Consider the following 25,294-nt stretch of genomic DNA (forward strand, 5'->3'; position numbering starts at 1 on the left):
GTATCCACTTCAGGGCCTGTGACGATTCCCTGTCCATTTCAGTTTCTTTTTTTCCTACCTATTCTTAAGTTCTTTCACTGCCTGGCAGAGTTTGCAAGCCTGGCTTCTTGCTTAGCCCCCTTTCCACGCCACCCAATGTCTTAAAGGGAGGAGAGTCTAAAAGAACCAATGTCTTTTATTTAAGGTGGGGGAGAAACTCTTATTTATTTATTTATTTTTTGAATTGTATTTTCCATCACTTTATTTTTTTTTTATATGGAGCCCCAGCCCCATCAGGCATTTTTTTTTTTTTTGGTCGCACTGCGGAGCATGCGGAACTTCCCCAACCAGGGGTCAAACCTGTGCCCCCTGCAGTGCAAGTGCGGACTCTTAACCACTGGACCACCAGGGAAGTTCTGGGTTGGTGGGGGGCCGGCACAGCAGAACCTCTTTAAAACCTGAGTTCCACCTACATGCCCAGCACTATTAAGTACCCTCCATCTATTAACTCATTTAATGTCCCAACAGCCCTACTATTATCTCATTATAGTGGAGGAAACTTGAGATTTAGAAGCATCAAGGAACTTGTCTATTGTCACGCAATCCAGGTTTGAATTCAGGACTTCGTGATGATTAAAGCCTAAATTCTTTCTGCTCTATCACACTAACTCCCTTTACCTAAGCCTGAAGTGCTGTAATGATGACCACAAAACGAAGTTTGGAGCAGAGCTTTTCTTTTTATTGCAGTTATTAGTGAAAGTTACACTTCAAACTGAAGCTAAGCAACACTAAAACCATTAATATTTTAAAATCAAGGATTAAAAACAAATACAACTAAGAACACTTCCAATACACAGAGTGGCAGAAAAAAGAGGAGTGGTTCTGTCACAGGACATTTTAGTGACAGTTTGGCTCAGAAAGAGTTATGACAATTTCTTTAACATAAAATATTGTAAGTGACTGAACTGCTTAAAAAGCGGCTTGAAGCTTCTCAATCTCAACCCTAGGTTTTTTTGTAGTAAATTTTTTTGGGGGAAAGAAAATTTAAATACCCCCCAAAAGTATTTTTGTTTAAAAACTTTATTTGCCTTCTGCTCATACAGTCTTTAAGGAATTAAAATGACAACCATATCCAAAGCCTGGCCCCCAAGTACACAGTGATAGGACTCAACATTTGGTGTTTCTAATTATACAGTGATTACATATATATCATAGACTAGCTCCCACCCACCATATAATCCAATTTCCTCTTAATAAAATGTGGCAGTCAGGTTTAATATCATTCAAGATTTTATCCTGTAGCATATTACAAACTCAGACTTACTCCATTGTTTTAACTAATGGTATCGTGTAACCAAACATTAACAAAGGAAGGCTTATAAACATTTTGAAATTCTGCAGTCTCTAAAGTACTACAGTAAATTGTTCTTACTTATGAAAAGCCAACAAAAAATATAAGGCCAGACCAGGTGTAAGACAGGATAGGGAAGATGAGGAAGGAGGTTTGAGTGTCCATCATTTTACCATGCTGAAACTTGGTATATTTGGCAAGAATAGTCAGTGTGGAAAAGGAGGATGGAGAAAGAGGTTACTCTGATTTTATGTAATAATTCAGTTTCTAAACATACTGATATTAACTCCCCAAAATATTTCACATCTGCAATACAAATAGGCACACACGGTTAAGATGGTTAAAAAGTAAAATTTAAAAGGCTATTTGTCCATCTGCAGGACATCTGCAGGAGGCCCCACCTCCCCACATGTCCTATATTTACATTTTACTTTTCAGAAAAGCCCCTTTTAAAAGAGTGCTATTTCCTGTCCACTACTTCGGGCTTAAAAAAAAGCAGCAATTATCTCAAGTGGGAGCAGTTAGCAACGCTTTAGGGGTGTGTATTTGTGTGTAATATAAATGTTCTCTAGAGTGAGTGGTCAGATTACACTGGAATGGTTATATTACAATTTTAGTCCCCCAAACACTAAAGAAACACATTTTTTTTTCTATATAAACTTATGTAGTACACAGTGTTATAAACATAGAATATTTACACACACACACACACCACTGCTTCCCACAGCCTATGAATGCATCCATATACTAGTTCACAAGAATGAATTTTATTCACAAGATACAGTAATACTTTCATGGGGCCCGTAACTGAAGACAGATATTAAAGCTACACATGACAGCAAAAATTGTTTAAAAGTATTCCTGATATATCCAATGTTCTCAGCTATCTCACCCAGCAAGGTGGATGTTTTGTTCATTTTCCAAGCATGAATCTCCCCAACTTTTCAGTACTTGTAATTCTCATTATCCTATAAAACTAAGATAGATCTCATCCATGTTAGTGATGAGCTGGAAAAGCCCAAACTGCCTGCAGCAAGGGGAGATCAGCATCTATAGAGATAAAAAAATAAATGTTGAATGCATTCATACCCTGTGTACCTAAAATGCATCCTTTAATTTCTTAAACAAAACAAAACAAAACAAAACACAAACCAAACTTGTCTGTTTCAACAAGGAATTGCTTACACAACCTGTGGTGATGTGCCCTTTGTTTTTTTCCTAGAAACAAGAGCCCCTTCCCCTCAGGAAAGTGGGTAAGCCTGTAGAAATGTAAGGTTCTGCCCACAGTCCATAAAGATAACTGGGTCAGACACCAACAGGCTTCCTGATATCACCTGCAGATGCTCAGAACTGAATTTAAATGAAGAAAAAACCCTTTTACTATATTTTAATTTTTACAGGTACATGGTGATTGGAAAGCAACGGTCAACTCTGCGAAGTGGTAAGTGAAATAAGCACACTTTCCTTCTTAAAACCTAACCCCTTACTCCAAAAAAAGGTTCCAAAAAAAGGTACCAAAAATCTGCAAGAAACAAAGGGATAACTATCTGGTTGTACAACAGCCCCTGACGCCAATCTGTAGCAAAAACGCCTGAAGGCAAAAGGCAAAGTTAATTTCTGATTATCTGATGGTTTCACCACATTAATCTAACTCAAAATACAATCACAGCTGCCATAGCACCACTAAAAGAAGTTTGGTTTTTGAAGTTACACTTTTTCCAAAGATTATTATAAAGAAAAATTCAGCCTGTGCAATAAATATCTAGCAGGGGAGAAACAGAACAGAATACGTTTGTAGGTGAACACCATACCGTGATAAAGCCTCAGTTTCTCTTACACTTGTTTGATAAAATGATCTAGGGTAACTAAAGATACTTTCATAGAGGCAAACTGGAAATGAACCCTTCACACAACAATATTCTTTTATCTTTAACTTCTGAATAGCTTTTCTTTTGGAGAACTCAAGCACTGTCACAAACATTATCCTATTCTTACAACTACTTTGTGAGGGAGGTGAGGGCAGGTATTATCACTACCATTTTATAAGAACCTAGGCACACAGAGATTAAGGAAATTGCCTTAAGGACACAGAGCAAATGAGTGGTAGAGCTCTGACTAAACTCCAAATCTCAGTTCAAGTTTTAGAGCCCTTTCTACTCTCAAAGGCAACAAGTTCTCAACAGTCTTTTTCCAGTTGTGATCTTCTAAAATTTCCTGCATTTTAAACCTATTTATGCCTTCTCCTTTACGGCTCAGGTTTGACTAGGAAATGAGTTTAAGAAAACTTTTAATATGGAATTCTGCACACACCAAGAGGCATATATGTGAGAGAGAAATTAATATCTATAGAACTAAGGTCTGAAAAAATCATTATGTAAATTAAGAGGAAAGAATAGTCTTAAGTATTCATTCAATGTAATTTTTACATATTTAAGAAGATGTGTCAGAATAAAAGTTACAAATCTTCTGAAGTTTAAATCAGAGTCTGATTCATTAAAACCAGGAGCTACATTAATTTTCCTTAAGAATATGGGCATCTCTGTTAGAGAAGATTGAAATATTACTTTCAAGAATAATTTCTTTTATCACTTTGCTGTAACATCATATTTCAGATACATATTCTGTTCATATTACCACTCTATAGCTAGCAAAAAACTCTATGGATAGAGATAATACCTGCAGCACTAACACTTTCAGTCTTAATTCTCATTTAACCAAGTTAGGATTTCTTTCCATCTATATTAACTAAAGTTACATTCTAATGATTCTCATTATCTTTTTTTTGTTTTAGCCCTCCCGCTTTCATTTTTAACAGTGTGTGTGTGTAGGGTATGGAGAGGGAAAAACTGCACAATTCATAAATGGCATAAAACACTGATTACATCCCAAAATAGAATGATGGCACTCAAGTAAATCAAAGAATGGTAGGTCAAAGAAAAAACTTTAGAACCCAAACATGAAAACAGTATTCAAAGAGTCTCTCAATCAAGCTATAACTTGCGGCATGTGATCTTCCTTTCCCAAGTATTTTAAAGACTCTTATCATTTACTCATAGTATAATTCTATCTAAACTGCCTCTAAATACTTTTTCTTTTCTTTTTTAAAGAGGAGAAAGGCATTGTACCCTGGGCTAAGAAATGAGAAAGCTCCTGGAAAACTTTTAAAGAATCTTATAGGACAAAGTATTAGAAGATTTTGGTTAGTGCTTGCTAGTCCTGATTTTTGAATTAGAGAAAGAGCACAGGCACATCTGCAGGATCATCATCAATACTATGAGATCATTCCCTTTCTGTGAAACAGGGAGATATCTGCAGTTAATTACCACTGGAGATCCAAATCTGTTGCTACCAAAACCAAAGGTTTACCTGCTACCAAAGGCTCCTCTTGTTAAACTCCCTGGGATCAAACTGTATCCATTAACCTGGTTGGACCGTCTATGTTAGGCAAAATTCCCCCTTCATTACAATCTACCAGTGTTTCCCCCAAATCTGTTATCAAAAAATATTTTCATTACAGGAAAGACTACCTTGTCTGGAAAGGTCCTGTTTTGTGTTTTCTATATAAAGGGAAAAGCTGGAGAAGCCATGTTGATAGTAATGCCATGGCTCTGTTTAAGGATAAATACTTCATTTCTTTATTCAGAAGCAAATTCTCTAATCAAAATAGATGCAGCTTTAGATCTGGGACAACAACATAAAATAAATTTAGGTTACAGAGACTCTCTTCTTAGGTTCAAATGGCACCAGTTCCTCTTTTACAATGTGACTGTGAGAACCAGACAAATACCAAACAATTGTAAGGTTTCTCTCCAAGGATTCCAGCAAAGAAACCTTTTCCTTGTCCTCATTTCCCCCCTCACTACATACTCTTACAATCCCACTAGTCCATTTCTTCACAAAGATCTCCTATCATACCTGCAAACATTTTTTGTAGAAAGAGTCTTTTCTTCTTTGGTTCTAAAAATAAAGGGCCAAATTAAAGGATTTTTGTTTGTTTGTTCTTCCAACTAAAGCCATGAAGTAAATAAAGATGGAAAGTTTTAGGCATTAAATACCAGGGTAATCTCCCTCTCTAGTTTCTGGCATGGCCTCTTAAACTTTAAACATAAAATTACAGATGTGCATGCAGTCAATTTTTAGAAATAATAAAACAAAAACAAAAACAAAAGGCAAAGAAAATAAAGTTCTAATGACCAACAATCCCATCTGTTTTCTACTCACATAAGCCTATTCATGACAGTTCTAAGAGATGACTGTAAACTTGAACAAGTCACCAAGTACTTCACCGTGGTAATTCAGTTACTGATGCCAGGTACCCTGATTTATGGAGCCAACCAGTTAAAAGAGCAAAATAAGCTCTATGTGTCCGGTTCCTATGAGCTTTTGGAAGGAAAAAAAGAAAATAAAGGATGATTTCTACTCAAAGCTGCCTTAAAAATATTGATCTACAAGAATTATATGCCTGTCAATCTAGGACAATGTTGAAGCATAATGAATAAAACTATTAAAATTATAACTACAATAAATATCCTTAAGAGGGGAGCATATACTTGCAATAAAAATATATCTGACTGATTGATATTTAGTTTTTTAGTATCAACAAATTCCTATAATCAGAATACCAACCTTCAATTAATACTTGATGTAAGGGTAAGGAAGTAGCTGTGTGTGTGTGTGTGTGTGTGTGTGTGTGTGTGTGTGTATCAACCTACTGAAACTGGCAAAAACGTGAGGAAAAAGTGATATGGCTAATGTCTATACGAAATCACATGCTGATTCATTTTAAATTGTTAAATTTCACATAACATAAAAATAATACTTTTCCAATTATAGTTACTTGAAACTTTCTCATTTACCCCTCTCAGTGAAAGAATGTAGTATGGCAAAATGTCATACATTAAACCCTGATAATTTAGAATTTAAAGCTCAGAGGAGGGATAAAGTTTATCTTTTAATCTCGTACAGAAAACAATGGCTTACCAAGCAAATTCACCATGTAAAAACACAATGGAAATATTTTACCTGTTTAACAGAATTCACTTTTTTCATGCAGCTTTATAAAAAGTTAATGTCAATACAAATAATCTTGATCTATTCACTAGGAAACTGGAGTAACCATATATGCTTGAAATTAATTTTCTATAATCATACTTTTAACTGTCTTCCAATTAATTCACATTCATAATTATTACTTAAATTTTTAAGTAGCTGAAATACTATATTAGTCTTTATCTCTGATTCTACCTAGCCACTTAAACTCTGTTTCTTCACTGATGAAGAAGAAACAACTTTAAAAGTATGGTAGGGTTCAATCAACTTTAAAGGTATGGTAGGGAAAAGATTAGGGTAGCAAATCTTCCACATAACATAATCATGGTGGGGGCTGGAGCACCCCATTTCAAAGTCAATTATCACTGACTTCTGGATCATTTGCTATTTGTTTTCCAGGCCTATGAGAATGGTATCACAATCCTAAGGCTGGATGATGTATCCATTTAAAGCAGTTTCAATGTAGCTGAAGTTAGAAATAAGAAGTGTAACAATCAAGTTGCCCCAAAACTGCAGATCAGGTAAAATAAATCCAATCCATTAGTATTAGTTTTCTACTTAAGGGAAAGAAATCTAAAGAAAAGCCCCACCTCCCCTCCACGTTTAGAAATCTGTCTAAAGACTGTCTTTAATGCCCACTATATAAACAACATTAAGTATTCTAAGTTAGAAAATAGTGTTAATGGTTTATTGGTAAAAATCCAAACTCTAGACTTTATGGAATTAGTAGTTTGGTTGGCATATTAACATTCCATCTTAATCTTTGCCAATATTACAAAGAAAGAGGAAAAGCTAGAGATATCTATAAAAATAAAATACCTTAAAACCAATATCTAAGCAAAATATAAAAGTTGCGCACAAATTGCCAATAAATATAAACATCACAATAGAAAAATTAATATTAAAAAAATAAACTCGTAATTGCTATTATGACATTATAAAAAATGAAAAAGTTTAATGTGCATGTATATTTGCAGACAGATATAGTACACTCCAAACAATCAATATAATTTTACTATCATTATTACATAATGCAGCATACAAGGTTACTGAGGTGTGGTGTTTTTCTGTGTGTTTTTAAGTCTATTCTTTTCTGGGAGAGTGCTCACCAAATTCACAAGCAAGAACCTGTTAGGTGATCATTTACTGCTGTTTACTACTTCCTAGTTCAGGGGAAAATTGCTTTCTGGTAGATTACTAAATTTCCAACCAGTATGAATTATCCTCCCTCTTATTTCCTCCAAAGCCCAATTTTACCTGTTCTATTTCTAATTAATTGATCATATAGATGCACTGTCATCATTTTTCACCTATGCTAGAAAAAAGAGGGAAACATTTAGAATATTTCTTGCTGCCTGAAAAAGAAAAAATTTCCCTAAAGATAGAGAAATAATCATTTTACTTCTCCTCTTACACTGATTTCCATGATGACTTGGCTCCATCTTTATAAGCAGTCTTCTTTAATAAAGATTAATTAGAAAAGGCTGCCAGTAGATATTTACAAAAGGGTCAATATGCTGGGTGGGGGGAAGGTAGCCTATGACATAATTTCTGGCAAGTTACCTTTGCCATCGGGCACTTAACTACTATATCCATACTCTTGTTAAAAAGTTAAGCAAACTTGCTGTTTTATGTGCCTTATAGATTACCTGCAACACAGCTGAGAACTGAAAGGGTTAATTCTGTTAAAAACTGTGTTTTTAAACTTACAAAATATATTTGGTGAGCATTTACTTAGATATTTTACTGAATAAAAGCTTTACTTGGTTCCCTTGGACCAGATTCAGAACAACAAATAACATTATTTATATGAAACGGTCATACCCTTGGAATTCTAAAATAATTTATCTTTCAAATTTTTAGCCTCATGCTATTTGAAAAATAAAAATCTACAGCACCATCTTCTGAAAAGGCACTTTCTAAGAACCGCCTTGCTTTAAAAATGATTTAAAAATTTAATTCAGTGTCTACCCTGAAGAACATCTCTGCTTTACTGACACGCTAACATAGACACAACATTAGAGTTTGGTTACCTAAGACATTGATTTCAAAAAGGAAGGGAGACCAGTGGCCAGATAGATGATTTGATAGCATCTTAATTTTGTCACACTGTTGGCTACCTGATATTTCAATTGGGCTTCTCATTGGTAAATCTCAACCCTCCATATGAAATTTATTAAACTTCTATCTTTAATTCAAATTAAAATCTTTAACTTCCATACTTTAAGAGCAAAAGATTCTTACAACGATGTAAAAATATAGAGCACTATCTTTGATGGGTAAAGAAAAATAAAATTGAACTAGCAGTAGATAATATTAGCACAAGCCTTGACCATTATATCTTAGTTAAAAGAAATGATTTTGACCAACATGGAAAATTATAAACTGAAATGTACCACTTTTAAAAGTAGGAAAAAGTTAAAAATATTTTTCTCTTTGAGGCTATATATATATATATATATATATATATATATATATATATATATATATATATACACACACACACACACACACACACACACATAGAGAGAGAGAGAGAGAGAGAGAGAGAGAAAGAGAGATTGTATTTTTCTTCCTGGGAGTCAGCTTAGGTTTCACTAATCACAGCATCATTTCCAATACTGCCACTGATCAAAAATGTTCTTAGTATAAGCAGGAAATTTTTTTAAAAAGATTTTTTGGAGAAAATTCTGACTTTCACATCTATGTACTGATTTTACACATTATTCCTGGCTTGTTTTTTGACTCCTGTAGAATCACAAAGTGCTTTATATGATCAAATGAGAGGGAAAAAGGAAAATAAAGACAGACTTTAGAGTCAGGGTTATACTGCCACTCACAAAGGCCTCACTTGATATAAAGTCTCCCAGGTATTATTACTGAAGCTTTAAGACATCCATGAATTCTCAAAAAGAATGAAAAGGATTAAAAAAGCCAAAATAAAGATGCCAGTTCAATGGTGTCTTTTTGCAGCTTGACTGATAACTCATAAAAGATAATTTAAGTAGCAAGTTACTGTTACGGGCAACTTGTCTTTAAAAACTATTCAATAGGAGAACATCTAAGAGGATGAGTTAAATAAATATTTAACCCAGGTTTAATGATACTGAATAAAATTTATGCCAAGCTGTCAGTTAAGCTTCTTGGCAAAACATCACTATCAAGTTTTAATAGCAAGACTACAAAATATTCTAGCTGAATCCAAGTGGCTAGCTTCACAGATTTCATAAAAATCAACACCCATGGCAAATTCATGTTGGCCTCTGAATCAAACACCCACCAAATTCCTCGAATAGGAGTCTCTAATTCCTGGTCTATAATCCATCAATAATAGATCCTTCAGACTGATTACTGGCACTCTGAGTGTTCACCTTTTCCTTAAACATTGAGATCCTCAGCCAGCCGTTTCTACTGATTGGCAACTCAGCTTCTATCTCCTTAGTCATACTTTAAGTCTATCATGACTAAGCCTGTCATGAGGTCTGTCATACTAAAATCCATTAGAGAATATATAAGTAAACTTTAGGCAGTGGTGGGTCATCAGAGAACCTAGTTTGGAAAACCAGTATAGGTGTTCAGAGGGCTATAAGTCTCCATGCTAGAAAGTAGAGATGAATCTTTATCAAGTGCCTTCTAAAACACCCAGTACATTCCTACTAGAATCCCACCTAGACTCTCTTGTAGGAAGATAAATAAATTAATAGGTTACAAACAGGAAGATTTCCACAGAAGAATACTTTTTCTGAGGAACTTGTTAAAAGGTAAATATTAAGAAAAAAATAAAGGGCACCTGTACTCCTGTGAAAATATGCTAAAAACCAGTACTGAGGAGGCTGAGGTACCCTTTTCCAAAACTGCTAAAGTAAAAATCCACATTTCTAAAACAAAGAAAGAGTATCCTGATATTAAATTGAAACTAAATTGGCAGCACCCTTTGTTACCTTGATATTTCATGTTCTTAAATCTTATTTAGGAAAAAAAAAAAAAAGTCTAACACTAGCCTTGAATCCTGCTCATTTCCTTACTGTTAAGTGCAGTAACTGTCAGACTCTACTTCATTAAATAAATATAGCAGCTACGGTATTATAAATGCATGGTCCTCAATGCCAGTAACTTGATACTGTAATATAAAACATGTATCAGCACTTTACACATTTGCCATCCAGAATATACATTAAACTCCCAATTCTGCTTCACATGAAAATCTATTATACCAGTTGCTGGGACTGACATTTTAAAGTCACTCTTATATCACAGAAAACAGCAGACATAAATTCAGCATTCATTGTATAGTTAGTGAGCAAGGGCAGGAACAGAAAGGTCACTGTTGAGTTTCATGACCATTAAACTCAAAACAACCTTTTTTTTTTTTTTTTTTTAAATAAAAAAGATCAGCAATTCTACACCAGAAGTATAATAATGAAACAAATTTCAAAAAATATTTGCCACTTAGTATTTACCTTAAAGTTCTAAGCACAAAGCTTCTTATAATTACGTTTGATATACCAATTTGTTAGTAAGCAAAATAGAATATACTATACATATTCTTTCAAGTTAACCAACTTTAAACTAGCGATGTTGAAACTCTAAGAGCACCCTAAAAAGAACTCACTTCAAAGGTAAAGCTTTATATTAAAAAAAGTTTTTTTTTCCTCTGTAAAAGTCCTTCTAAATAGATTTAAATTATGGGCTTTACTTTAGCACATGTGAGATTAACTGACTGAAAATTAGGTAAAGCAGGTAAATAGGGAAAGGTTATCTACAGTTCTTCCCTGGGCCCTAAAGTTTTCCACATCAATCTGTACAGCTCCCACTGATAAAGGAAGATGTTTTACTCATACTGAGCAAACATACGCCATCAGGTTTTTACCACCTAGGATATACAATTTTCTTCTCTTGCCTATGTTCTTGACTATATTCAGTGAAATTTCAATGTAAAAAAAATACACTCTTTATAGAAATTTTTTGGAGGAGGGGGGAGGGTTGGGAGAAAAATGTATACACTACACAAACATTACCTTATGTAAAGAGCTTTAAAACAGTGTTGTAAATTGCATTTCAGACACTTCAATATAATAAACATACAAAATACAGTACTTTCTTAGTTTTCTGGCAGAGGGACAAAAGATTTCATACCTGTTGGAGGATATGGGCTCAGATTTTAGGCTCAAAATACAGTAAATTGGCAATAAGTGTGGATGATAAGTAAGAGAGAAACTACAGAGCTAATCCATTTGTTTTCATGTGCAGATGGAATTCTGAAAGGTTAACAACAATGCCCACTGGAAACAATCTGTAATATCTATACTCTGAACCAGTGCAAAAAAAAAAAAAAATTAAAATGCAATTTTCATGAGTTACAAAGTGCAAAGCTCCCCTGAATCCAAGGTTACTGATAAACTCGGTTTTGACAGCTTTATAGTATTTTTTAATATCTTAAAGTGAAGTCAATAAAACAAAAGTTTTGCAAAGCTTTTTTCAACATTTCAGTGATTTAACTCATTTCAAATGCTCAAAGTCCTAACTTCCTTTGTCACCATCACCCTAATTTTAAAAGGAAAGTTACACTGGTGATGAATTAGCAAAAAAAGTTTTTAAAGTATCATTTTGTATTTTCCTGACTCATTTCAGTAAATGAAAATGGGCACCTTACCAGTATGATTCTTCAGTAAACATGATCTATTTTCAAAGAATTTAAATATCTTCTAAATCTTAAGCTAGTCACTGTCATTACTTAAAGTTCTTCAACTTTATTTCTAATATTCAAGGTTAACACTCATTTAGGAAATTTAACTTCCTTCATTTTCATTATGATTTTTATAAGACATGCTTTAAACTTGAAAATTACAAAACTTTCCTTCTGAAATTAAGGCTATATACTTTGCCCTTTTAAAATTATGGAGGTGCCTGTTTCTCCCACTCTCTGTGGTAAAGATGTGAAACAGACACAGCTTTCTTTTAAAACTGCTTATTGCACTAAAAGAGAGCAAAAACAAGTTGTCAGTTCTTAAAATAAACATGATTATATTTCTATAAAAGATGTTGCCAGCATGATTCTATAATTATTAAAGCACTATTCTAATAAATATAAAAGAAAAGGAAGCTATACTTCAAAACACATACATATATGTTTATATATATACAACACACATATATATAAAAATATATATATATGAAAATCACATTAAGGTATGAGAGGCAGCAAATAAACTAGTAAAAAAAAAACCAAAAAAACCCTCCACAATCCCTTCTCTCCACCCAATTTCAGAGGCCTCAACCCTACACAGTTCCAATCATTTAAAATATTTACCCTTTATAAAAGTTTTAAGGGATTTCCATGTATAACACATAGAAACAGAAGACTTTAGAATACATATCACTAATAGAGAAAGAGAGTTACAACTTCTGACAAAGTTGTGTGTTTTTTTTTTTATATATTTATAGCAGCTTTAACAAACTCACTAAAGAAAAAGAATAGCTTAGGTTGCTACTGCTTATGTACACATTGCACAAATGGCAAATGTAAGTTGAGAGCAGGAGGGGGCAGACATTCACTCTCACAAAAACATATTTTATATATATATATGTGTGTGTGTATATATATATACATATATATATATATATAGTTTCTTAAGAAAGCAATACCAAGAGTTGAGGACTCAGAATTATGTATGAGACAAGACAGGAGTAGGGCGTGCAAAATAAAAATCTAGTTTGCCATGCTTCATATTCAAATGAACCAGATACATGAACATTTGAATGTTACTGGTAGCATCAGGGAAAAAAAAATGTAGGTGATGAAGGCAAGGGAGGTAGAGAGAGAAATCATAGTGGTGGTGGGAGGATAATAAAAGGGAAAGAAAGTTCCCCAATGGAATGAACTATAAAATATATACAGAGATACATATATATCTACTATCAGTGTAGATCCAGATATATATGCATATGCAGTATGCATGTATATAAGTAAAATATACAGATAACTTTTACAAGAATACATGAATGCACATTTTTTGCACACATAATTGTGAACAATCACTTTGATTATTCATATAGGTGTGTTTTTTAAAAAACCATCATTTACTTTTTCTTTACTTTTTTTTTTTGCAAAGAGTTGTGCTGCCAAGCAACTTGAGGTAAAGGCATTAAAAGGGTTAGACTACAAGAAAGTGAAAACAAAACGATCGCGATACTTCCTACAGGAGACCGCACAAAAAAGCAGTTGGCTGGTTTCATATTGCATAATGGTGCTGTGTTCCTTGATGAAGTAACCAATCTTCCTGTATCAACATGAAGATCAGGCCCTGCCCCCCCACAGTGTTGGTTTCTGTATGGCTGGAGGCATTCCCCACTCAGCTGACTCCACTGGAAACATAAGTTGTATGTTGATTCATCTTCCAGTTCTTCCTCTCAGAGAATATTCTTAGACTTTTTAAGCAAAGTACATTGTGCGTAAGGTATCTTGGTGAATCTGTACAGCCTTGGCAAGAGCTTGTGGATCTCGTCCATTGCTCTGTCCTGAAACGTGACTTCCTTCAGCACTGTAAGAAAAGTGGCAGTGAACACAAAGCCAAACCCTATTCTGATGTAATAATTCTGAAAAATATTATTTGTAGAAAATTTTTTAAAAATTAAAAAAAAAATAGAGGCCAGTATAATGAACTCCTACATGTCCATCATCCAGTTTCAATAATTATTAACTCAAGGCCAATTCTGTTTTATATCTCTCACCTCTCCAGGACTATTTAGAAGTAAATCCAAGACATCCTATAATTTTGTCTGTATATATCACTTTTATTACCAATAATCTCTCCCCTGAATTAATCTGGTAAAGCAACAAAATCACTACATCACACTATTGCTAATAAGCCCAGACTGCACATTTTAATAGGAACCCTCATCTTGGGCAGTCAGTTCTATCATAGCTTTTCATTTGGATCACTGACTCTTCTAACAGCCTGTGGAAATTTAATTCTAAATGGCAGTACTTTATGGCAAAGAGAGAGGCACATACTTACATGTAAACACTTAAAGAAATTTCCCACGAAAATCCTAACACACAGAGCATACTTGGATTTGGGTGAGAATCTGTATTTGTTATGCTTTTATATTACCTGTCATGTTCTTTGTCCACAAGATGATATCTGGCTCTAAATGCTACCAGGTGAGCATAATACGCTGGTGCAGGTATAGAAACAGATCGTGTACAGCGCACATAAGTGTGGCAGAGCTGGTAAGTTAGCAGTTGAAGTTCATCTGCAGTAAAGCAGTTATCATCCCATAAAACATGATAGTGTGAAGGACGGCTGGTACCCTATAGAAGGCAATGGAATATTCTGCTGATTTCTAAACTTTTAAATAAATATTCACCACAGACTAAGTGAAAAAACAAGCTTTGTACATTAGCAAAATATATCCTAATTTAATAATCAATTGAAAAAACATTTAATTGATTCTGGGTATATATCCCAAAGAAGTAAAAACAGGGACTCGAACAGATATTTGCACACCTGGGTTCAAAGCAGCATTATTCACAATAGCCAGAAGGTGGACACAATCCAAGTATCCGCTGATGGATGAATGTATAATAAAAGGAGGTGTGTGTGTGTATGTATGTGTGTGTGTGTGTGTGTGTGTGTATGTATGTGTGTGTGTGTATATATATATATATATATATATATATATATATATATATATATATATATAAAACGGAATACTATTCAGTCTTAAAAAGGAAGAAAAATCTGCCACGTACTACAACATGGATGAACCTTGATGATGTTATGCTAAGTGAAATAAACCAGTCACAAAAGGACAAATATTGTACAATTCACTTATATGAGGTACCTGAAGTAGCTGAGTTCATAGAGACAGAAAGTAGAATGGTGATCACCATGGGTTGGGGGGATGTGGGAATGGGGAGTTAGTGTTTAATGAGTACAGAGTATCCGGGAAGATGAAAAAGTTCCATAGATAGAAGGTGGTATGACTGCAGAATAATGTGAATTACTTAATGTCACAGAACTGTATATTTAAAAATGGTTAAAATGGTACATTGTATGTTATGTGTTTTTTACCATAATAAAAAAACAAGAACATTAGTTGAGCTCCTATGTATTAGTCACTATGCTAGGGACTGTGAATTCAAAGAAAAACAAAGTAAACAATGTCAAAACAATGGAAACATAATTCAGTAGAGGAGTAGAGGAAATAGAGCATCTGTAATTATAAAACAACTAATAAATGGCTATAGTACTACTGGTACTTAGTCCTATATGAGAATACCAAAGGAAGTAATTGTGAGGTGAGCCCTGGGGGTTCTTCACCAAGAGGGGAATGAGTGAGATTTGGCCATTATGGGATGGGCAGGGTGAGGAGACACTGGAGAGAATGAACAGCCTTAACAAAAGCACGGGGGCATAAAATTTCATGGCATATTTGGGGAATAGCTAATAGACTAGGATCAACAGAATATGGGGCACGAGGGGAAAAAGATGAAATTGAAATGAACGTTTGGAATCAGACTGAATGACATGTTTAGGAATTTGGACTTTCACCTGTAGGCAGCAGGGAAAGCACTGCACAGCTTTTTTTTAACAGGAGAGGTTTTGGGTGTGATAAGATTGGGGGTTTTATAAAAGTAACATCAGCAGTAATATGGAGGATGGGTTAGAAACAGAATCATGATGAAGCAGAAAACAGAAAATCTGAACAGACCTATTACTAGTGATTGAATCAGTAATCAAAAGCCTCCCAACAAATAAAAGTCCAGGACCAGACAGCTTTACTGGTGAATTTTTTTTTTTTTTTTTTTTTTACTGGTGAATTTTACCAAACATTCAAAGAAGAATTAATACCAATCCTTCTCAAACTTCCAAAAAATAGAAGAGGAGGGAACTCTTCCAAACTCATTTTACAAGGCTAGCATTACCGTGATACCAAAACCAGACAAGGATGCCTCAAGAAAAGAATTACAGGCTGATATCCCTAATGAACATAGATGCAAAAATCCTCGACAAAATATTAGCAAGCCAAATTCAACAATACATTAAAAGGATCATACACCATGATTAAGGGGGATTTATTCTAGGATGTGAGGATGGGTCAACATCTGCAAATCAATCAATGTGATACACCACATTAACAAAATGAAGGATAAAAATCGTATGATCATCTCAATAGAGGCAGAAAAAGCATTTGAGTATTTATAATAAAGACTGTCAACAATGCGGGTATAGAGGGAACGTACTTCAACATAATAAAGGCCATATATGACAAGCCCACAGCTAACATCATACTCAATCATACTCTAAGATCAGGAACAAGACAAAGATGCCCACTCTCACCACTTTTATTTAACGTAGTTATTGAAAGTCCTAGCCAGTGAAATTAGCCAAGAAAAAGAAATAAAATATTATACAGATCTTCCTTGACTTACGATGGGGTTATGTTCCAATAAACCCATTTTAAGTTGAAGATATCCTAAGTCAAAATGCATTTAATATACCTAACCTACCAAACCTCATAGCTTAGCCTAGCCTAACTCAAACGTGTTCAGAACACTTATGTTAGCCAATAGTTGGGCAAAAGCATCTAACACAAAGCTTATTTTACAATAAAGTGTTAAATACCTCATGTAATTTATTGAATACTGTACTGAAAGTGAAAAACAGAATGGCTATATGGATACAGAATGGTTGTAAGTGTATCAGTTTTTTACCCTTGTGATCGTGTGACTGATTGGCAGTTGTGGCTTGCTGCTGCTGCCCAGCATCATGAGAGTATTGTACTGTATATCACTAGCTGGGGAAAAGATCAAAATTCAAAATTTGAAGTACAGTTTCTACTGAATGCATATCACTTTCGCACCACTGTAAAGTCAAAAAATAGTCAAACTATCATATGTTGGGGACTGTATATTATAAAGCTATACTAATTAAACAGTATGGTAAAAACAGGCACATAGATAGATCAGTGGATCAGAATAGAGCCCAGAAATAAACCATGCATATATGATCAATTAATTTATGACAAAGGAGGCAAGAACTTACAATGGGGAGAGGACAGTCTCTTCAATAAATGGGGTTGGGAAAACTGGACAGCCACATGCAAAGAATGAAAATGGAGCACTTATCTTATACCATACACTATACACTAAAATTAACTCAAAATGGTTTAAAGACTTAAATGTAAGACCTGAAACCATAAAACTCCTGGAAGAAAACATAGGCAATAAGCTCCTTGACATAGGTCTTGGTGATGATTTTTTCTGATCTGACACCAAAAGCAAAAGCAACAAAACCAAAAATAAACAAGTAGGACTACACCAAATTAAAAAGCTTCTGCACAGCAAAGGAAGCCATCAGCAAAACAAAAAGGCAACCTACTAAATGGGAGAAGATATTTGCAAATCATGTATCTGATAAGGGGTTAATATCCAAAATATATAAAGAACTCATACAATTCATAGCAAAAGAGAAAAATCCAGTTGAAAAACGGGCAGATCTGAATAGACATTTTTCCAAAGAAGACATACAGATGGTCAACAGGCACATGAAAAAAAGGTTAACATCATTAATCATCAGGGAAATGCACATCAAAATCACAATGTGATATCACCTCATACCTGTTGGAATGGCTATTATCCGAAAGATTAGAAATGACAAGTGTTGGTGATGACAGAAAAGGGAACTCTTTTTTTTTTTTTTGGGGGGGCACATGGTGGGGCATGCGGGATCTTAGTTCCAGGGATTGAATTCGTGCCCCCTGCAGTGGAAGCGTGGAAGTCCTAACCACTGGACTGCCAGGGAATTCCCTGGGAACTTTTTTAAAAAAAATTTATTGTATTGAAGTATAGTTGATTTACAATGTTGTGTTAGTTTCTGGTGTACAGCAAAGTGATTCATTTATACATATATATATACATTCTTTTTTATATTATTTTCCATTATGGTTTATCACAGGATACTGAATATAGTTCCCTGTGCTATACAGTAGGGCCTTGTTGTTTATCCATTCTGTATATAATAGTTTGCACCTACTAGTCTCAAACTCCCAATCCATCACCCCCGCCACCCCCAGCAACCACAAGTCTGTTCTCTATGTCTGTGAGTCTATTCCTGTTTTGTAGATAAGTTCATTTGTGTCACATTTTAGATTCCACATTAAGTGATACCATATGGTATTGGTCTTTCTCTTTCTGACTTACTTCACTTAGTAGGATAATCTCTAGGTCCATCCATGTTGCTGCAAATAACATTATTTCATTCTTTTTTATGGCTGAGTAGTATTCCATTGTAATATATATACCACATCTTCTTTATCCATTCATCTGTTGATGGACATTTAGGTTGTATCCATGTCCTGGCTATTGTAAATAGTGCTGCAATGAACACTTGAGTGCATGTATCTTCTTTTTTTAAAAAAAATATTTATTTATTTAATTTATTTATTTTCTCTATTTTTTTGGCTGTGTCGGGTCTTAGTTGCAGCATGCGGGATCTTTTGTTGCAGCGCGCGGGTTTTCTCTCTCTAGTTGTGGCACACAGGCTTCTCTCTAGTTGTGGTATGCCGGTTTTTCTTTCTCTAGTTGTGGCACACAGGCTCCAGAGTGCATAGGCTCTGTAGTTTGTGGCATGCAGGCTCTCTCATTGAGGTGTGAGAGCTCAATAGTTGTGGCGCGCAGGCTTAGTTGCCCCGTGGCATGTGGGATCTTAGTTCCCCAACCAGGGATGGAACCCATGTCCCCTGCATTGGAAAGCGGATTCTTTACCACTGGACCACCAGGGAAGTCCCTCATGTACCTTTTTTTTACTAAATTCTCTCACTTCCTTTCCTTCTTTTAAAAAAATTTATCTATCTATCTATCTGTCTATCTTTGGCTGCTTTGGGTCTTTGTTGCTGCGTGTGGGCTTTCTTTAGTTGCAGTAAGCAGGGGCTACTCTTTGTTGCGGTGCGCGTGCTTCTCGTGGTGGCTTCTCTTGTGGAGCAGGGGCTCTAGGCGCGCGGGCTTCAGTAGTTGTGGCTCGCAGGCTCTAGAGCGCAGGCTCAGTAGTTGTGGCACACGGGCCTAGTTGCTCTGGGGCATGTGGGATCTTCCCAGACCAGGGCTCGAATCCGTGTCCCCTGCATTGGCACATGGATTCTTAACCACTGCACCACCAGGGAAGCCCCCCGCATGTATCTCTTGTATTTATAGTTTTCTCTGGGTATATGCCCAAGAGTGGGACTGCAGGATCATATGGCAACTCTATATTCATTATTATTTTTAAAATTAATTAATTAATTAACTAACTAATTAATTAATTATGGCTGCGTTGGGTCTTCGTTGCTGCATGCGGGCTTTCTCTAGTTGCAGTGAGCAGGGGCCACTCTTCGTTGCGGTGTGCGGGCTTCTCATTGCGGTGGTATCTCTTGCTGCGGAGCGTGGGCTCTAGGCGTGTGGGCTCAGTAGTTGTGGCTCGCAGGCTCTAGAATGCAGGCTCGGTAGTTGTGGTGCACAGGCTTAGTTGCTCCGCAGCATGTGGGATCTCCCGGACCAGGGCTCGAACCCATGTCCCCTGCATTGGCAGGCGGATTCCTAACCACTGCGCCACCAGGGAAGTCTTGGCAACTCTAGTTTTTTGAGGAACCTCCATACTGTTTTCCATAGTGGCTGCACCAGTTTACTTTCCCACCAACAATGCATAAGAGTTCCCTTTTGAACCCTCCTACGCTGTTGGTGAGAATGTAAATTGGTGCAGCCACTGTGGAAAACAGTATGGAGGTTCCTCAAAAAATTAAAAACAGAAATAACCATATGATCTAGCAGTTCCACTTATGGGTATTTATCTGAAGAAAACAAAAACACTAATTCAAAAAGTATGCACCACTATGTTCATTGCAGCAATATTTCCAATAGCTAAGATATGGAAACAACCTAAGTGTCCATCAATGGATGAACAGATAAAGAAATTGTGATATATATATATGGACATTATGCTAAGTAAAATAAGTCAGACAGAGAAAGACAAATGCCATATATCTGGAATCAAAATGAATGAATGAAAAATAATTTAAAAAGCATGGTCAAAGATACAGAGAACAGGTTGGTGGTTGCCAGAGGCAGGGGTGGGAGAAATGGTTGAACTGTTTTTGTTTTTACTTTAAATAAACACCACCACCACCACCCCCATGGAAAAAAAAAAAGAAAAAAAAGAAAACAGGAGGAGACTAAAAGCAAGGGGAACAATTAGGAGGCTGCTGCACTAGTGCTGGTATGAGATGATGAATGTATGAAGTATGAAAATGGCAGTGGCAAAGGAGAAAAGAGACAGATTAGCTCATACGTTAGCAAATATTTATCATTTTTCAGACACTGTGCAAGATTTTGGGGATAAAGTTCAAATTACTACCAAATCCCCCCAAATTTGTATGTTTATAATGCATGTATAATATATTGTATGTGCACACATTCAGTATTTACTGAACACTTACTATATGCCATGTCCTGTATGAGGTTCTGGGCACACAGTAATGAATAAGACACACATTCCAGTGATGAGACAGATAGCACATAAATAAAACCATCAGAAACTGGGCTATCAAGAGAATTAAAATGTAGGGTAGCATGGAAGACTGACTATGTCTGTGGCTACATTAGATTCCATGGTTAGAGAAGGCCTGTCTCTCTGAGAAAGAGACATGGAAGTGAGCTCTGTATGATAAGGAGGGCTTGTAAGATCAGGGGAAACAGCATTTCAGGCGCAGAGAAGACATAGGGCTAAAGTCCTAACTATTTACAATTCATTCAGTTCTCTCCCATCACCATTCTAGTCCCAACCACCATTATCTTCTGCTTAACAGACTCCTAACTGATGTCCTCAATATCACTCTTACTCCCCAGTACAAACAGTACTTAAATAAGAGTGAATTAAAAAACAAAACAAAACACACACCTAATTATGTTAGTGTCTAGTTTAAAGTCTTTTAATAGCTTCCCAATGCACTTAGACTAAATCCAAGTCCTTATCTTTGCTCAACAAGGCCCATAGGGTCCAGCCTAGGCTACCTCTCTAACTTACTCTCATACTGCAGCAGCAGCCTGCAATTGATTCCTTCAGTGGACAAATTTTTTTCCACCAAAAGGGCCTGTATATGCGCCTCTTCCTCATTCTTGGCTTGGTTAACTCCTGCTCATTCCTCAAGATCTTATCTTTTTTTTTTTTTTTTCAAGATCTTATCTTAAATGTCATTTCTCAGGGAAGCTTTTTGTGATCTCCCAATCTAATCTAAATCAGTTCCGCACTGAAGTCTCTCTTCCTATCTTTACTTTCCTTTTATTGCACCTAACCCAATTTATAAGTATGTATTTGTGAGATGACTTACTTAATAAATCTCCCCCAATAAACTAAAAGAGGAAAGGATTGTGTTATTTGTTCACTCCACATACCTAGTATCAACACCTATCTTCTAAGAGGTACACAATAAATATCTGTTGATTGAAGGAATAACCTCTGCCTTTTGGGACCTTATAGACTAGTGGAAAGGGGAGAGAAACAAAAGCTTGATTACAATGCTGTGTAATAAGTGCAACAAAAAGGCATGCATAGGGTGCTCAGGCAGTGCAGAGAGGGACACTTGTCTTGGGGAAGGATACAAGAAAGACTACTGGGAAGAGCTGATGTCTGAGATGAGTCTTAAAGGATGAGCAGGAGTAAGTTAGGGAAGAAATACTTAAGGTAAGGAAGCAACATGGACAGGATACTTATGAGAATTACCTAAAAGTAGTTCAGAATGGCTGCAGCTGTGTTGTATGTTTGTGTATGTAAAAGAGAGGAGACAGTCATACACAGAGGAAGAGAAAAGGAGAGGGAAGGAGTAGGAGGGAAGAATGGGAGAAAAGAGCGAGAGACAGAGAGACTGAGGGTATAACAGCAGTGAAGGGAGCAGGATAGTGGATATAAGGACTTGAGTCTATAGGTTGTACTAGGAAGATGAGACTTTACCTTCAATGGATGTGAAGCACTAAGCAGATGAATGATAGGATCTTAGCTTTTTTTTTTAAATAAATTTATTTATGGTTGGGTCTTCGTTGCTGCACCGTGGGCTTTCTCTAGTTGCGGCGAGCGGGGGCTACTCTTCATTGCGCTGTGCGGGCTTCTCAGTGTGGTGGCTTCTCTTGTTGCGGAGCACAGGCTCTAGGCACACAGGCTTCAGTAGTTGTGGCTCGCGAGCTCTAGAGCACAGACTCAGTAGTTGTGGCACACAGGCTTAGCTGCTCCGCGGCATGTGGGATCTTCCTGGGCCAGGGCTCGAACCCGTGTCCCCTGCATTGGCAGGCAGATTCTTAACCATTGCGCCACCAGGGAAGTCCGGATCTTAGCTGTTTTAATTAATCTAATGAGAACAGACTAAATGAGGGCACCCAGGATCATCATGTAATTATATAGGAAAGTAATAATGAGAACTTGAACTAAGCAGGGGAGGTGAGGATAAGAATAAGAGATAGGGGCTTCCCTGGTGGCGCAGTGGTTAAGAATCCGCTTGCCAATGCAGGGGGCACGGGTTCGATCCCTGGCCCGGGAAGATCCCACATGCCGCGGAGCAACTAAGCCCGTGCACCACAACTACTGAGGCTACGCTCTAGAGCCCGCAAGCCACAACTACTGAGCCCGTGTGCCTAGAGCCCGCGCTGCACAACAAGAGAAGCCACGACAATGAGAAGCCCGTGCACTGCAACAAAGAGTAGCCCCCGCTCGCCGCAAGTAGAGAAAGCCCACGCACAGCAACGAAGACCCAACACAGTCAAAAAAGAAAAAAAAGAATAAGAGATAGGTCTTAGACTGAGAAGATAGATTCTGTAGAGTTCAGGGATTCCATTAGATAAGGGTGGCAGGTGAGAAGGTGCGATCAAAAATAACTTCAAGATCTGGAAATCAGGAGAAAAGCTGTATCTGTAAAAAGAGATTTCGAAGTCATAAATATTACTTGAACTTAAATTTTTTTTTTTGGCTGTGCTGCACAGCCTGCAGGATCTTAGTTCCCTGACCAGGGACTGAACCCAGGCCCACAGCAGTAAAAGAGCTGAGTCCTAACCACTGGACCGCCAGGGAATTCCCTGAACTTAAAATTTTAAAAGGTGGGTGGAAGAAGAACCAAACCTAGAAAAAACGGAAGGGTAAGATGACAGGTAGGATAAAATGTGTAGTGGAAGCCAAATGGTAGACGGTTTTGATGAGTGCGTGATTATAATAGAGTCAGAAGTTACAGAGATCAAGGAGCAATAACGGTGGGGCAGAAGGCAGTTTGCTATAAGTTGAAGAGGAAATAAGTGTAGTCTTTTTTGTTCTTAATGTAAACCTTTTATAGAAGTAAATATATATAGAGAAAAATACATGTACCATACATGTAGACTGATGAATTTTTCACAAAGAGAATATACCCATGAAACCAGCACCCAAATCAAGAAACTAACGTTAACTGCAACCACAAAGCCCCTTTGTGCCCTCTCAGGGTCACTACCCTACCTGCCACCCTGCTCCCTGTAACCTGACTTTTAACATCATAGATTAGTTTTGCTTGTTTTTGAAGTTTATAATGTATGTACCCTCTGGGTCTAGCTTCTTTGATTTGACATTGTGAAATTCATACATACTGTTGTATCATTCTTACTGTCATATAAATCACATTTGTATAGTTATTTATCCAATCTACTGATCATGGGCATTTGAACTGTTTGTACTGATAGTTTTTGTATTGACCATTATGACCAGTGCTACTATGAATATTAACATACTATCTTTTGGTGAACATAGATATGCATTTCTGTTGGCTATCTTGGAGTGGAAATCCTGGTCATAGAGCATACATATATTTAAGTTTAGTAGATAATGCCAGCCAATTTTAAAAAATGTTCACATTAATTTACACTCCTACCAGGAGAGTATAAAAGTTCCAGTTGCTCTATATACTTAATACTGTTTGTCTTTTAAAATTTCAGCCATTTTGGTGAGTGTGTTTAGGCTATCCTTTTAAGAACAGTTTGGTGACAAATGGTAGAAAGACAGCACCTTAAAGGAGAACAGCAGGCGCAAGGAACTGTATTTTAGGACGGGGATAACTATAAGCTAAGGGAATGGAATCAGAAGCTTAAAAGAGACTGAAGACATATGAAAGAGGATAACTGGTGAAGTAAGGCCAACTTAAGGCAGGCAAGAGCGAATGAGAACAATCCTACAGGTTGACTCTTTTTCCTGTGGGAAAGGAGGGAAGAAAGTAGGCATGACTGACAATATAATTTCTTAGTGAGAAAAAAGGAAGGGTCATGTGCTGAGTGTTGGGGCAACAGACCAAGTTAGGAACCCACAGAAAATGGTAGAGAGAGCTAATTAAAGTGGAGTCAAAGGAATGTTAAATCACAGTGAAGAACATCTTCGAAGTTTTGGAGATTCATATTAGGAAGTTATAATTTAGGACACTGCCCCTCCTCAACAGGTACATTTATGTCTTCAGAAGAATTTCCTTTGGTGGGTCAGAGGGGTCACATGCTCCACCCGGTTAATGTGTTTCTAACAGTATGGTAAGTAGGATTTTTTTCCCCTGCTGTCCTAGAATTTCAACTAAGGTCCAAAGCAGGGGACTAAAGGTGCTAAGCATCTTACATTCTAAAGAGCTACAATCCTTTGGAGTCAGCTACCCTCCCTCAAGGGCTCACCCGAGAGGAGACAGTTCAGGACAGGTCTTACCATCAAATCCCGGGCCCTGGCCCCTTCTCATCTTACCCCTATCCTCTCAATATAGGAAGAGATTGAGAGTTTTGTGAAAATACAGAATTTCAGTTGTGAGGAAAGGCACTCTCTCTCCCCTAAAGACATGTAAGGGGCACTCCAAGAGAATCAGTTGTAAAGATGAGAGCCTGTTAGAAAGGGAGAGACT

At 36.5% G+C, this 25,294-nt stretch overlaps 1 protein-coding gene across 5 annotated transcripts in view; it reads right to left on the bottom strand.

The window, feature by feature from the left end:
• Window positions 1-693: 693 nt before the first annotated feature.
• Window positions 694-25,294, bottom strand: part of AGO3 (argonaute RISC catalytic component 3) — a 137,542-nt gene continuing 112,941 nt past the window's right edge. For 4 of the 5 annotated variants that reach the window (XM_082415770.1, XM_082415774.1, XM_082415773.1 and 1 more), the window contains 2 exons: window positions 14,494-14,693; window positions 694-13,920 (listed from right to left, as the gene is read on the bottom strand). In XM_082415770.1, coding sequence (XP_082271896.1) covers window positions 13,812-13,920; window positions 14,494-14,693 — 309 coding nt within the window. In that variant the 3' untranslated portion in view covers window positions 694-13,811. Of the gene's footprint in view, window positions 13,921-14,493; window positions 14,694-21,594; window positions 23,314-25,294 lie in introns of those variants that run through there. The other variant, XM_082415771.1, reaches the window with a different exon arrangement.

This window comes from Balaenoptera physalus (genome assembly GCF_965194825.1).
Source record: "Balaenoptera physalus genome assembly, chromosome: 1".
NCBI classification, from domain to species: Eukaryota; Metazoa; Chordata; class Mammalia; order Artiodactyla; family Balaenopteridae; genus Balaenoptera; species Balaenoptera physalus.